The sequence below is a fragment of the Berghia stephanieae genome, chromosome 12 (genome assembly GCF_034508935.2).
Source record: "Berghia stephanieae isolate SIO BIC M18660-M18661 chromosome 12, UCSD_Bste_1.3, whole genome shotgun sequence".
Taxonomy (NCBI): Eukaryota; Metazoa; Mollusca; class Gastropoda; order Nudibranchia; family Aeolidiidae; genus Berghia; species Berghia stephanieae.
This window is the reverse complement of record NC_088371.1, coordinates 40,158,358-40,173,397: the sequence shown is the minus strand read 5'-3', so window position 1 is coordinate 40,173,397 and position 15,040 is coordinate 40,158,358. Positions and strand designations below refer to the sequence as shown.

The 15,040-nt window shown below is 41.2% G+C and overlaps 1 protein-coding gene across 2 annotated transcripts in view; it reads left to right on the top strand.

Annotated features, from left to right (window-relative positions):
* The window catches only part of LOC144957791 (uncharacterized), a 97,585-nt gene that overhangs the window by 23,981 nt on the left and 58,564 nt on the right, over positions 1-15,040 (top strand). For both annotated transcript variants that reach the window (XM_078889218.1, XM_078889219.1), the window contains exons 9-10: positions 2,015-2,123; positions 12,480-12,616. In XM_078889218.1, the coding sequence (XP_078745344.1) occupies positions 2,015-2,123; positions 12,480-12,616 (246 nt within the window). The remainder of the gene's footprint in view (positions 1-2,014; positions 2,124-12,479; positions 12,617-15,040) is intronic.

Here is a 15,040-nt window from a genome sequence, read left to right as displayed (position 1 = left end):
TAATCATCCGTGTCATTTCCTTCCACTGTTCACGGTCTTTTGCTGTGGATGCTAATTTCGTAAGGCCTTCCTTTGATTTTAATACTTTGTCATTTTGAAGGCGTTTTAGATCTCTATTGAAGACAGTGCGAATGGACGTGGGTGGTCTACCTTGATATTTCTTGTATCCAGATGGGGTGAAAAAAGTATTCATGGCTTTATTAGCTGATATATTTACATCTCTTCTGAGTATATTCCCAAAAAGCCTCCAGGATTTGAATGGATAAGGGTATTTCGTTGCATTTTTCATGCAGTGTTTTATTGCTTATTTGAGTAGGGTATCGTATACTCAGGACTCTTTTCAGTTGTTTTCTATGGAATCTGTCTAATCTTTGCTCTTCGGTTCCAGTCAGTGCCCATGTTCCGCAGTTGTATATAAGCACGGATTTTACAACGGTTGTGTATAATTTGCTTTTAATATTTAATGTTAATTTATCTTTTCCATTCCATATATGTAATAATTTATTTAGTGCAGCCGCCATCTTGCCATCATGTTTTTGTTTAGTTGTAAAATTTATTTTACCACATATACGACACAAATTGTTAAGTATAGTCTTATGAGATTCTATGGAATGATCCATACAACTGTAAGAGAAATGGAAATGTTTAAAAATGATAGAAAAGACAAAATTAAGAATAAATCAAGAACTACAACTGCCAATATGACAAAAACGCACAAGAACACAGATGCACACATCCACTTTTGATATTAATTAAAATTCATGAGAAAACAAATAATCACAGAACTATCAAATTTGGACTGATGTTTAGAAAGACAAACGATTTCTCAAAGAAATGAAATACAATTAAAGAGGCTGTTATAGTTTTCCCGCTAATCCAGATAATACAAGGCCATAAATATCCATAATTGCCCCCATTGTACACGGCACTGCCTGGTACCAGTTGACCTCTATTGACCTCACACAGGTAGCTATCAGGGAGGGTTAGTGGCCTCCTGGAAGTTCCAACTAAAAAAGAGCCTTTTCCATGCAGTGAAGGACGCACCCAGCCTTATCGTCAGTCCAACATAAACTGTTAGTCACGTCATTCTTTCATTTGTAACCCAATTCGGAAATGATGTAAGAGGTAGAGCTGTATTTAACTTTGAGTTTATGGGTAATTGGGAGTTGGAACTCCGGTTTGATTGTTATTAATTCAACTCATATTCAAGTTTATTGTTATTGGTACCCTAGGGTTGTTATGAGATAGAAGCGATAAATAGCTGTTCATTCATTCAGAATAATTTATCTTAATATTTACATTGGAATTCAGTTCTTCGTATTGTAAGTCTAGAGTCATGTGTTTTTGTTTTTTTTTGTTAATGGAAAACTAATTCAGAAATACAACCCTGCAGCAGGGACTGCCTAATCGTGGACTGCATAAACTTCTGTATCTTAAGATAACTGGAAAGATAGCCAAACATGATCATCAATTTAATAACTGTAATGATTTGATTGGATTCACTGATTACTAGTGTTGACAAAGAATTGTAATTTTGCCTATACCGGTTGATGAGACCGACTTGAAAAGTAGGATGCAAATTTAATTTTTTTCGCGAGTACACCTCTTCAAAATTTATTGACATATACACATACACACATACACACATACACATATACACATACACACATGCACACACATAGAGCCTGTGACAACGGGGTAAAGCGCTATATAAATGCCATTTATTATTATTATTATTATTATTATTATTATTATTATTATTATTATACACACACACACACACACACAAAACACACAAAGATATCTATAACTCCTTTAAATCTTTGTTGGAAATAATGATTCAATGATGCTCTTTGAACATTTGTAGCTTCTTTATTTTTCGTATAATACAAATTCGTTTATCAGATTGTTTTATAAAACCAGGTCATTTAAAAGGCATAGACAAGTTTCTCGCATTAACATCAATATTTGTTTATAATAAATGCGCTTTACATTTAATTTAATATGCAAACAGTTGATGCAGAAGATTTGGTGTGCTCGATTGATCAATTAACGGAATGCCAAAAACATCTTCAAAACAGTGACTACTACAGACCAAATTATTTCATCATCATGGCTTGCAGGTTAGTCTGTCCTGATTCTAGTCACATGTGTCAATGCGACGCTCAGATGACTTTTTATTCCAAATTATTTTTTATGATACTCAGGGAATCCGAAACTAGCCACCTATTTCCCAACCCCTGTCTTTATCTGTAGAATCTCCCTCTCTATATTGCTCTCCTTCTCTCTCTCCCTATCTATCTCTCTCTCTCTCTTTCTCTCTCTCTCTCTCCCTCTCTCTCTCTCTCTCTCTCTCTCTCTCTCTCTCTCTCTCTCCCTGTCTCCCTTTGGATTAATCAGTGACACGATACCGAATCCCTCAGCCATAGTGCCACATAATCAGTCAATATTGAGCGATGCCATTTATTGGATATTGTTGTGAATGAAAATTATTGTATTCAAGTATCGTAACTTGCATCGTTAATCTAATGTAGTATTGTTCACAAATGGCTACCTTGTTGTGAGTCATTCTGTTTCAAACCGTCATCCTGTACACATGTATCTTATGTTATGTTGTTTAATAAATGTTCTTTACTGTAGGAATTTGGTTTGTTGATTGTTGGAATAGCACGTCTTAACAATTAATGATATTAGAACAAACAAATACGACGACGAGGATTTCTGTACAAATTGTGGACTAATGGATTAATAATTATTCATGAACATTTCATATTATTTCAAACAGTTCCTGGAGGATACTTAACGGGGTAAAATTGTCTGCGGGCTGAGAAGCGTAAGAATTCAACAAAACCCCCTTCATAATGAGGATTTAACATTGAAACGGGTAATTGAAATTGCTCAAACAATGGAAAGTGTAAAAAAACAACGCAATTCGCCAAAGTCAACGTAGTCCACGAAAATCTACAACAAGGACCCAAACACAGGAAAAGCAAGAAAAACAACACAAAGAACAACAATGATAGGAGGACAGAATCAAACTGCTCAGGTATGGTTATATGAATCACACACCAGACAAGTGTAAATTCAAGACGCACACTTCCAACACTTGTAATCGTCAGGGTCATTTATAAAAAATCTGTTGGAACTTACAGGAGAGGTCATCGGGTTCCCGACGAAAAGATTCAAACATGATATTTACTGATTCCATCTCCTAGCATAATAAAGACTCTTCCATTTTCGCCAACAAACAAGACGTAGATAAAATTATTGCCTTCATTGTTGGCTGGAAGTAAATAATATCCATTGAAAATGGAAATTAACGCACAATCATGTATTACAACTATTTCCATCTCAGTGATTAAACGTAATTTTCAGGAAGTCAAATTACAACCCTGTTCGGAAAAGTTGAAATCAAAAATTGAAAATGTGCCTCATGAACATGTCACTCTAGGATGAGATTGGATTTCTAAACTAAAACTTCAGATTTCGAACACTTTTCATGTTCATAACTAATTGGACAAATATTAGAAAAACGCGAACGACTTTTTATAACTGAGTTAGGAGAACTGAAAGGGGCGAACTTAAAATGGACAGCCCAAATTTTTCAAACAAAGACCTATTCCATACGCTTTAAAGGAGAAGGTTGAAGAACACAAAAGAAAATTGGCACAAGAAAAAGTAATCTTTTAAGTTACTCATAGTAAATGGGCAGCACGTATCGTATGTGTACCAAATCTAAATGGTAAAGTAAGACTGTGTGGTGACTTTAAAGTAACAATAAATTCTACTATGAAAGTGGATCAATATCCTCTGCCAACGGCAAAAGATCAATTAGCAAAATCTGTCACACGGAGAAAAATTCTCATCGTTAGATTTGAGTCAGGTTTATCATCAAACGGCCATGCACTAAGAAAATAAAAAGCTTATCACAATAAATACCGATATTCGACTGTTTCAGTACAACCAACTTCCATATGGGGTGGAATCGCGACCAGCACTTTTCCAAAATTACATGGAAGAATAGACAATGTTCAACTTTTCATTGATGACATTCAGCTGACTGGGTTTAACGGAAAGCAGCATCTTGCGAGTCTAGAAAAAGTATTGACAAGATTAAAAAATGGAGTAAGGTTCAACAAAGAAAAAGGTAAATTCATGGTTGACAGAAAAGGACGTATCATACAAAGCAGTAAAGGAACTGCTATTTTCATAAAGGCTTATTATCCAGAATTGCCACTTCGATTGTCAACCCATGCGAGTACAAAGGGACTAGGAGCTGTAATATCTCACATTATGCCAAATGGAAAAGAACGGCCGATGTCGTTTGCATCAAGATCCAATACAATCACTGAATGAATCTAATTATTATCAAATCGAAAAGGAAGCGTTAGGCATCATATTCGAGTACGCAAATTCTACCAATAACAATATGGCAGACATTTTGATCTTGTCACCGAGTACAAGCCTTCTACTAATACTGCCTAATACTGCAAAGGGGCACGTCAAACCATCGATCATCTGGTCCTGCAATGCCCAGTAACAAAATTAGAAGGTGGGTACGAAATCTTTGAAGCCGGAGGTGGCCTGACATCATTGATCGACAAACATAATCTGGCGGTGTAGACATACGCTACTACTACTACAAGCCTCTGATGAAAATATTTGGAACTAAAAATAGCATGTCAGCAATGGCAGCAGCCTCTTATGGTTCACACTACTATGTTATGACGATAGACCCAATCAGCAAAGTCCGGTCCGCATTCGTGCGCCGTCGCGAACCTGCCGGGTAGCATCGTCACAACACACCTTTGGACTTGATGCTCTGCCGTCTCGGGTTCTTGTCCACAGCGGGGACATATTGGAGAGGTAGTAAGACCGCACCGATGTAACGCACTTGCCGTTAGGCAGCTCCTTGACCGAAGCCGATTCGCAGCCACCCAATGTCTCCTCTTACTGGTATCAAAGACTGGCAACTTCTCACCAAACTTAGAGGAGTGTAGATCCCACCCCCCCCCCCTCATCCTTCTCTCCCCCCCCCATCCTCCCCCCCCCCCCACGAGGGATTGAATTCGTCCAAACCGACTTCCATCTCGTATGTGCAGCTCTGTCCGTAATCAGGGATTCTGCGTACAGGGGTTGCCGGGACTTATTTCGGTTCGAAACGGGGGCACCGTCCATTATGCGCATCAGAGGGGTATCCCCATTCCCTCTCTCTTTGATCTTACTCAGCCAGTTTTCAGTAACCGTCTCCCTCCGGACATCCGGGGGCTGGATCGCTGCCATTATCGGGCCCCATTCTTTAGGAGTTGTTGCTAGCGTTCCTGACACTATGTGCATCGACTTGCGAAGTTTTACATCCACCTTCTCAACGTTTCTGCTTCTCCCCCACACTGGAGCGCAATACTCCGCGGTGGAATAGCATAGTGCCAAGGCGGACGTTCTCATGAGCGCTTGACTAGCGCCCCAAGTCGATCCCGCCAGCTTCCTCAGAAGACTATTCCGCTTCTCTATCTTCCGGGTAACCCCTTCGAGATGCACCCGATATGTAAGGCTGCGATCCAACGTCACCCCTAAATATTTTGGATGCGGCTCATATGGGAGTGGCTGGTCCCCGACTAGGACATTCAGTTTACGGGTGTGCCAAGCACTGCATAAGTGAAATGCAGTGGCCACCGTTTTTGAAGTGTTCATCTTCAGGTACCACTTGCCGAAGTAGGATTTGAGTCAGGTGACGTCCTCGCTGAGTACGCTCTCGAGACGGGTCCACACCATACTCTGAGTAACGAGTGCCCAGTCATCCGCGTATCCCAGCCTCAGGGAGGAAGTGTTCGGCATATCGCTAATGTAAACGTTAAACACCATTGACGCAAGTACTTACCCCTGAGGTACCCCATTCTTCAATTTCCTTACTTTGCTCGTGGCGTCTCACAACGCGACGTAAAATTGCCTTTCCCCTAAGATCGAAGAGAGCAACTTCAAGGTCTTTTTTGCACATTATGATTTTTGCAAGTTTGAGCACCAACCATTCGCACCAGACGTAACGTACGCCGCTGATAGGTCTATGAACAAAGCACCTGTTTGCTGTTTTCTCTCGAACCCGTGCTCAATATGCTCTGTAAGGGCAATGACCTGCTCCGTGGTGCACTTCCCTTCCCTGAAGCCCGCCTGCTCGGGTGGCAGGGCAGCGTCTAAGACCGGCCCCCATCGGTTTAATAGAACACGCTCCAACAATTTGTAAAGACAGCTCAGCAGCGATATGGGTCTGTAACTGTCTGCCTCCTTAGCCGGTTTCCCTGGCTTCAGGATGGCAACTATCTTCGCATGCTTCCACACTTGTGGAAGCTATCCTTTTGCAAGGACGTCGGACATTGCCTCTGCAGCCAGGCCCGTGCCCTGGGGCCCAGATGCGTTATCATATCGGGATATACACCATCTATCCCTGCTGCTTTGCCGTTCTTCACATCACTAATGGCTGCACCCACTTCTCGTGGACTGAACGGGGCGTCCAGTCCGACTCCTCAGCAGTTAACAAGTCCAAAATCGCACGGTACGCCTTGCGGACACCGCGCTCAAAAGCCTGATTAGGGACCCGTTTGCTACTGCTCTTAACGTTCTTGGCAATTGTGTCTGCCTCACACTCCGGTGCAGCCTTTGCGTAATTCCGATCTGGGTCCAATTTCTTTATCAAACGCCAATAGTGGCGGCTGGACTGTGTAAAGTCGAGGGTTTCCATGGTCTCCTGTCACCGTTGCTTCCTTCCCTCTGCCAGAGACTGAAGTAGTCTATCGGCTACGTCCTGGGACTGGGTCTGCTGGTACTCTCGGTACAGCTCTTCCGACTCTGCTGTCCAGCAAAGGGTGTAGAATTTCCGTTTGCCCCGTGGAATAGAGCGTTGAGCGCTCTTGAGCAATAGCCTGCTGAATCTGGTTATATTCTCGGACTTGGGAATAATGGCAGGGCAAACCTGCTCGATATAGGAACGGAATTCCTCCCTGTCAGCCTTCCTGAAGTTCCATCTGCAAAGTGGGAGAGACTGCACCTTCGGTATTGTCACCCCAGCTGTGACAAGAACCGGCCTTTGCTGGCTATGCGGAAAATCCCCGAGGACTGTTCGCTTCACCTGCAGCGATTCACCTTTCGCACCTTTCGTAACAAGGGTGAGGTCTGGAGTATACTCCTTCTTATGGCGGGTAGCCCGGAAGGTACCCTTGGCTGTAGGCTCGTACACTATGTGTAGATCATTACAGTCCATCCATGAGCGGAGTTGTCTTCCTGCCTCGTTGCAGTCTTGGTAGCCCCATTCGTGATGGTGGCTATTAAAGTCTCCCAGGCAGATGGAAGGATGGCTGACTACCGGTACCGGTGGTGTAGTCCAAGTCGCTCTAGGTGGTTTGTAGATATTATGCAAACACAGTCCACATACTTCCACGGAAATTCGGTTCACCCATTGCTGTCCATTACGCTCTCAGTGACCCTTACCTTAGATGGCTCTTTAGCGTAAACGCTAACCCCGCCTTTGAGCCTCGAAGTGTCCTCGCGTTGGACCACTGTATAGCCTGGGATCTGGAATCGGGAAGATTGCGCGCCCGAGTAAAGGTGGGTCTCCTGTAACAGGATGATGTCTACGCTATGGGCGGTCAATAGCTTTGATAAAAGCTCATTTTTTGACATACTCTGGCTCTCGACATTCAGGGACAATATGTGCGTCAGGTCGCTATCCCCGCCTCGCATTTTCCGATCGGCAGGCCGCGAATCGATTGTGTAGAGGGACGCTTGCTTTTTTTTCTCAAACTTGCCGACGACCCTGGCGACAAGAACGCGGTATTATTTGGCTATGTGGCAGACCGCTTCGCCATTGACTGATTTGGAACCTTCATGAACATAGTAGTGTGGCTCCCGTGATAGCGGCTGCAATTCGGGCACCGGGTTGGATCAAATTTAGTCACACTCCGTGGCGAGCAGCTCATGTGGCTCGTTGTCTCGATACCCGGGATGGTCTCGTGACGGTCAACCGGCATATACACCAGCTGCAAGGTAAAGATCCATGAGGGGGATCAATGGCGGCAGGAAGAATGCAGAGAAGATCAATGGAACTCAGTGCTCATTAATATGAAATTCCATTTCGGAAAATTGAAGAGCTCTGTAACGAAGACATGCTTTCTCTATTACCTAAACGAGAAACAAAACAAGACGATGAATTGGTTTCATTAACTACATAAATAATCTACAACTCACCTCGAATAAAATAGCGAAATCAACCCGAAATAACTCGATATTGTGGAAAATTCTGATTTTCACACTGGATGGTTGGCCTAACAAAATCAACAATGAAAGATTGAAGCCATTCTTTTAACGAAAAGAAGAAATAACCCTGGATTCCGATGTTTTACAGTGGAGACTGAGAGTTATAATTCCAGAGAAATTAAGAAAACGGATACTAATGGAGTAACATGAAGGTCACCATGGAATAGTGAATCAAATGCATTGGCTAAAAGGTACATTTGATGGCCAAATATTGATAAAGACATAGAGGAAATGATTCAAAACTGCAAATGTTGCTCTATGATGAAAGATATCCCACCGAAAGCACATGTTTTAACATGCACATTCCCTTCAAAACAATGGGAAAGACTCCATCTGGATTTTGCAGAATAATAAAACGAATATTATTTGATTTAAATCGATGCATACTCAAAATGTCCAGAAATTTTCCCAATGAACAAAACAAATGCTCAAAATACTGCTGATGTGCGACAAATATTTACAAATCATGGATTTCCAACAACTGTCATGACCGACAATGGACCTCTTTTCATGTCGAGGGAGTTAACGAGTTTTTTTTAATGAATCGAATTCGGCACGTAACATCACAACCGTATCAACCGGCCTCGAATGGATCAGCGGAGCGACTGGTGCAGACTTTCAAACACCTTATGAAAGTCAACAGTGGAAATTGGACCAAACAACAAAAACTAGCTAAAGTATTGCTACAGATCAGATCAAACCTCACACTATGGCGAATAAAAATCCAGCGGAAATGATGTTTAAAAGAAAATTGCGCATTCGACTAGATCAAATTTGTCTAAATGCTGTTGATACGATAAGAGAGCGTCAACAAAAATGAATAGCTTCAACTATCAAAACTCGTTTTGTCTTTCCAGGAGAGAACGTTACTGTGAGAAATCATCAACATGGTTTTGATAAATGGTCTGACGGAATTATTTTACAACGACTTTGACCAGTTAGCTATTCGGCGAGGTCAATGGAGCTGTTCCTGATAGACAGTTGAATAGTTCTCATGGATGTGCTGAAAGTGAAAATGATACCCAAGATCAATATGATCTTGAAATTGAAAATTTTCTATTGGATTGGGCAAAAAACTCGAAAACAGATGACCCATCTAATTTATCTGACATGGAAAACCAAGTGGATTTATAAGCATCTATTTTTAATTCACCTCAGCAGAACCGAAATTTGCGGTTACAAATACCACCAGAGCGGCGCTAGAAACAGACGACCAGCTAGAATATTAATTCTTTAATTAAATATATACATTATCTTAATGTTAAATACGTGAATGACAGTTATGTCTTTCTCGACTATGGTGTGAATTAAATACTTGGCTCTCTAAAATTATGTTTGCTCTATACAAGCGGCTTACAATGTATAAGATAGACATTTTATTTCTTGTGCACTAATGGGAATAAAACAGATATATTGCGATTTAAAATTAAAAAAAAAGAATTCCCTTTATTCATTGTATGGAGGAATTTTTTTTTTTCTCCAGGGACTATTTAGAGGAAAGATCGGAATAACCCTGGGGTTAGCTGCATTGCAGCCCAGCAATTTGAGATAGGGCAGGAGCCTATGTTATGACGATCGACCCAATCAGCAAAGTCCGGTCCGCAGTGGTACACCTTTGCGCACCCGCCCGGTGGCATCTTCACAACACACCGTTCAACAAGATGCTTTGCCGTTTCGGGTTCTTGCCCACATCCGGTATATGTAGTACAAATGGAAAGTCCCCACTGATGAGGAAGCGCACTTGCTGTTAGGCAGCTCCTCGAAGCGAAGCCGATTCGCAGCCACCCAGTGACTCCTCTTACTGGTATCAAAGCCTGGCAACTTCTCACTAACCTTAGATGAGTGTACGTACCCGCCCCCACGAGGGATTGAAATCGTCCAAACCGACTTTACTCTCGTATATATATATATGCATCTCTGTCCGTAAAAAGCGAAGCTGCGTACAAGGATTGCCGGGACGTATTTCGGCTTGAAACGGGGGAGGGGGGGGGGGAGGGTCTATAATGCTCTTAAGAGGGGTATCCCCATTCCCTCTTTCTCAGCTCTTTTTAAGCCAGTTTGCGTAATCTTCTCCCTCCGGACGTCGGGCGGCTGGATTGCTGCCATTATCAGGCCCCATGCTCTAAGCGTTGTTTCTAGCGTTCCTGACACTATGTGCATTGACTTGCGAAGTGTTACACCAACTTTCTCAACATCTCTGCTTCTATCCCACACTGGGGCGCAATACTCCGCGGTGGAATAGCATAGTGCAAGGGGTGCTTGGTTAGCGCCACAAGTCGATCCCACCAGCTTCCTCAGTAGACTGACTGTTGCGTTTCTCTATCTTCCGGGCAACTCCTTCGAGATGCACCCGATATGTAACGCTACGATTCAACGTCACCTCTAAGTATTTTGGATGCGGCTTATATGGGGGTGGCTGGTCCCGGGCGAGGACTTCAGTGTACGGGTGTGCCATACACTGCATAGGTGGAATGCAGTGGCCACGGTTTTTGAAGTGTTCATCTTCAGGTACTACTTGTCGAAGTCGGATTTGACTCTGGTGACGTCCTCGCTGAGTACGCTCGGACTTTGGAGGAATAGCAGGGTAAACCTGCTCGATATAGGAACTGAATTCCTCCCAGTTAGTCTTCGTGAAGTTCCTTCTGCAAAGTGGGAGAGACTGCACCCTCGGTATTGTCACCCCAGATGTGACAAGAACCGGCTTTTGCTGGCCATGCGGAAAATCCCAGAGGACTGCCTGTTTCACCTGCAGCGGTTCGCCGTTCGCGACTTTCGTAACGAGGGTGAAGTCTGGAGTATACTCCTTCTTATACCCCTGAAGATACCCTTGGCTGTAGGATGAAGATACCCTTGGCTGTAGGATTGTACACTAGGTGCAGATCGTCACATTACATCCATGAGCGGAGTTGTCTTCCTGCCTCGTTGCAGTCTCGGTAGCCCCATTCGTGATGTTGGCTATTGAAGTCTCACAGACAGATGGAAGAATAGCTAACCAGCGGTACCGATGGTGCAGTCCAAGTCTCTCTAGGTGGTTTGTAGATATTATTCAAACACAGTCCACCTACTTCCACGGTAATTCGGTTCACCCCCTTACCTTAGATGTCTCCTTAGCGTAAACATTAATGCACCCTTTGAGCCTCGAAATGTCCTCTCGTTATAGCACCGTATAGCCTGGGATCTGGAATCGAGAAGATTGCGCGACTGAGTAAAGGTGAGTCTCCCTTATAGGAATATATTGATTTTATGGACAGCCAGTATCTTTGACAAAAGCTCTTTTTCTCCATTCTCTGGCTCTCGATATTTGAGGGATAATATATGCGTCAGGTCGCTATTCCCGATATCGCATTTTCCAGCTGAAGATGCTTACATCTCGAACGTGCAGACGACCCTGGCGACACGAACGCGGTAGTATTTGGCTAGGCGACCGACCGCTTCGCTATTTAAATTCCTGTCTGGTGTGTCTCATCATTGAACAAAGTAGTGTGGTTCCCGGGATGGTGTGGTCATTCGGGCACCGGGTTGGATCCTCATTAGTCACATATCGGGCTAGCAGCTCAGGTGGCTCGCTGGCTCTATAACAGGGATTTACACCTTTACCCTCGATATGCCCCAAGCCCCCTCACCAGCGACAAGGTAGAGGATCCACTAGGGGGTGAGATAGGGCGAAGTGAGTTGCTCAAGGCCACACAGCGCATCAGTGTGTGATTGAACTTGGTACCTTCGGATACGAAGCAAAGACCGTATAACTGAGCAACGCTACCCCATTCATTTGCATGTAGGTCATTTTATATCAAACATTTTGTAGGATACAAATCTTTAATTTTTAAAAAAAGTATTCAATGATGTTTCCTAGGAACGAGATGTGTTAACAAATTTATTTCCATAAATGTCTTTAGTTAAACTAAAATATTCATTTTGAAGAAGGAAATGGTTATATTATTTTAGTGTGTTGGTCTATGTTTGTTTTTGTGTTTGTGTATTCAATGTATTTTTCTTAAAATAGGTAATATTTTGTCAATATTGTTAATGAATGTTAAATGAACTGAACTGTGAAGTGAGGAAAATAATTTTTATATAATGTGAGTGCTGAACAAGTGTATTTTTATTATTCCATCTCATAGAGCATTGTATAGCTTTGAGAATGAATACACAAGTGTACAATGTTTGTTTTTCAGGATATTGGGAGACGCTGTAGAATGCGTTACGGATGCAATGAGCCTTTGTGATGACGCCATGAAACAACGTTATCAAGACACTTTAGATGATCTTCAAGGTCGCATGGCTGGTTGTAGCTATCAAATAACACAGTGGGGTATGATACTGTTATTTTACATAATTTTATAGCTAGTTAGATAAAAATTTTGTAAGGCATACAAATTAGTTCCAGTCATTGTCTTTTGTTGTAATTTTATTCTAACTTTGTGCGCAAATGTGATGTTGTGGCATTCTTGTTAGGCGCATAATTGAGTCCTTGGAAATGGTTCTTTACTCACATACTCTTACCTGGCAGTTACAAGCGTTTTTGCTATCGGAAAAAATCATAATATGTCGAAACTTATCGCATGTCTCATTCTACATCCTTTTTGTTGTTGTTTAAAAATAAGTGTAGAATTAGCCCCAATGTGTGCTGAATTGCAACGATGGAAGTCGTACAAGATCGGCTAGTTTTGTCGTCAATGTTAAGGGGAAAATTGGATAGAAGAATTTGAACTTGTGTCCGCTCAATAATATTCCACTACATGATGGCTTTTCTCCCCCTTTCAAATTCGACTTATCAGAGGCGGTCCCGATGGTGCATTAGAAGGTTTATCAATTAATTAAAGTCCTCGGCAATTAACAGTTGTACTTCCGACAGTGAAGCGTGGGTGTCCCTGCTCACTGAATTTGAATGCCCCTGATTGTTAACTTCATTGTCTATTGTCTTAGTTTTGGATTTCCTTATTAATTATATCATACATCGGCTTATCTAATTTGGTCTCCACATTACTTTATTCCTCGTTTTCCCTCCAACAGGAGTAGAACTTATATTGTTTTTAATTTTCAACACTCCTCCAGCATATGTTGTATGACTGTTAGATTGTTAAATAGAAGTAATTGATAAGTAATTTTAAAACTTAAAAAAAAACATTAAGAAACACTATCACATAGTCAAAGTGTTATAAAAATGTTTAGAAAATGGGAATTGTATATATAATATTCCCGATAGTGTATGAAGAATCCAATTAAAATAATGAAAAATACAATGAATGCATTAAATAATTAGATAAAACAAGACGCATCCATCCTTCTCGACAGTCCTACATGAGTTTTTATTTGTAACCCAATCGGAATTACTGTAAGTGGTAAAGTTGTATTTAACTTTGAGTATGTGGGTAATTGGGAGTTGGAATGCCGGTTTGATTGTTATTAATTCAACACATATTAAAGTTTACAGCTATTGGTACCCTAGGGTTGTTATTAGTTGGTAAATCGTTGTTTTAGTTTATTTTTCATTCAGAATTTTTTATCTTAATATTTAGATTAGAATTCTGTTCAACGTAATGTAAGTTTTGCGACATGTGATTTTGTTAATTAAAATCTAATTCAGAATTACAACCCTGCAGCAGGGACTGAATAACCGTAGACCTCATAAACCTGTAGATCTTAAGATAACTGCAGAAAAAAAACAAGAATGATCATCATTTTATCAACTATGATTTGATTCATTGACTACTTGTGATATGCAGTGAATTGTAATTTTGCCTAGAACGATCAATGATCTACTTGGATGGACATAAAGGATGCAAATTAAAATTTTCATTAGTACATCTCTTCAAACAAATATGATGTAAATTTCAGTTTTTGCTAGTCCACTTCCTCAAAATTTATCGACATGTACACATACACAAACACAAACACATCTATTAACAGCTTTGAATATATAATATATAATAAATGACGGAACAGTGCTCTTGGAATATTTGTAGTTTGTCTTTTCAATTTTCTCTGAGTTGTTTCTCTAAATGATGTTAAGGATATATACAGTTATGACTCGCAATCGTGTAAGATTGATACATTGGTCAGCTATGTCGTGATTTTTTCGAAAGGGAGGATTGTCATTGATGAATTATATTAGTCAGACTATTCTGATTATAAAAAAGATTCACTCACACATCTAAATGTGTGAGATTTCTCTTAATCGCATAGTGGACGGTTCTCATAATGCCACCCAAAGAAATCCAATAATCTCTTGTAAACAGTTTCTCGGGCACGTCGATTTCCATGAACTGTGTGTTGCGTTAATCGGGGGGGGGGGATTTTCCTGGGTTTATAAACAATGACAGGAGGCGGTGGTTGGCAGTCACTCTCCTTCAGTGGGAACTGGCGAATCGCTCACTTGCACTCGCCGTGGTATCGGTTAGCTAGATGTTCAATAAATTGTTGATTAATTCAAGTGACGTGCTATGCAGTATGTGTCAGGATGACAAATTAGGAAGAAGGCACTGTTATAAGAAAACGAATATAAAGAATGGTGTGGCAAACACGCCAAGAACACTGTGTATGTCACTGGATCAAACACATTTTATTCAGATCTTTAAGTTTCAGGATAAGGTGTGGGCGTGGAATAGAATTCACGGTATGGTTGAATCGTCAAAATAGTGTATTGTTACTATTATAAACTGCTTCTGCCTAAATTTGAATTGAAATATAAAAAAATTGCAAGGCATTTTATCTTTTAGTTCTCCAAATAAAGAAA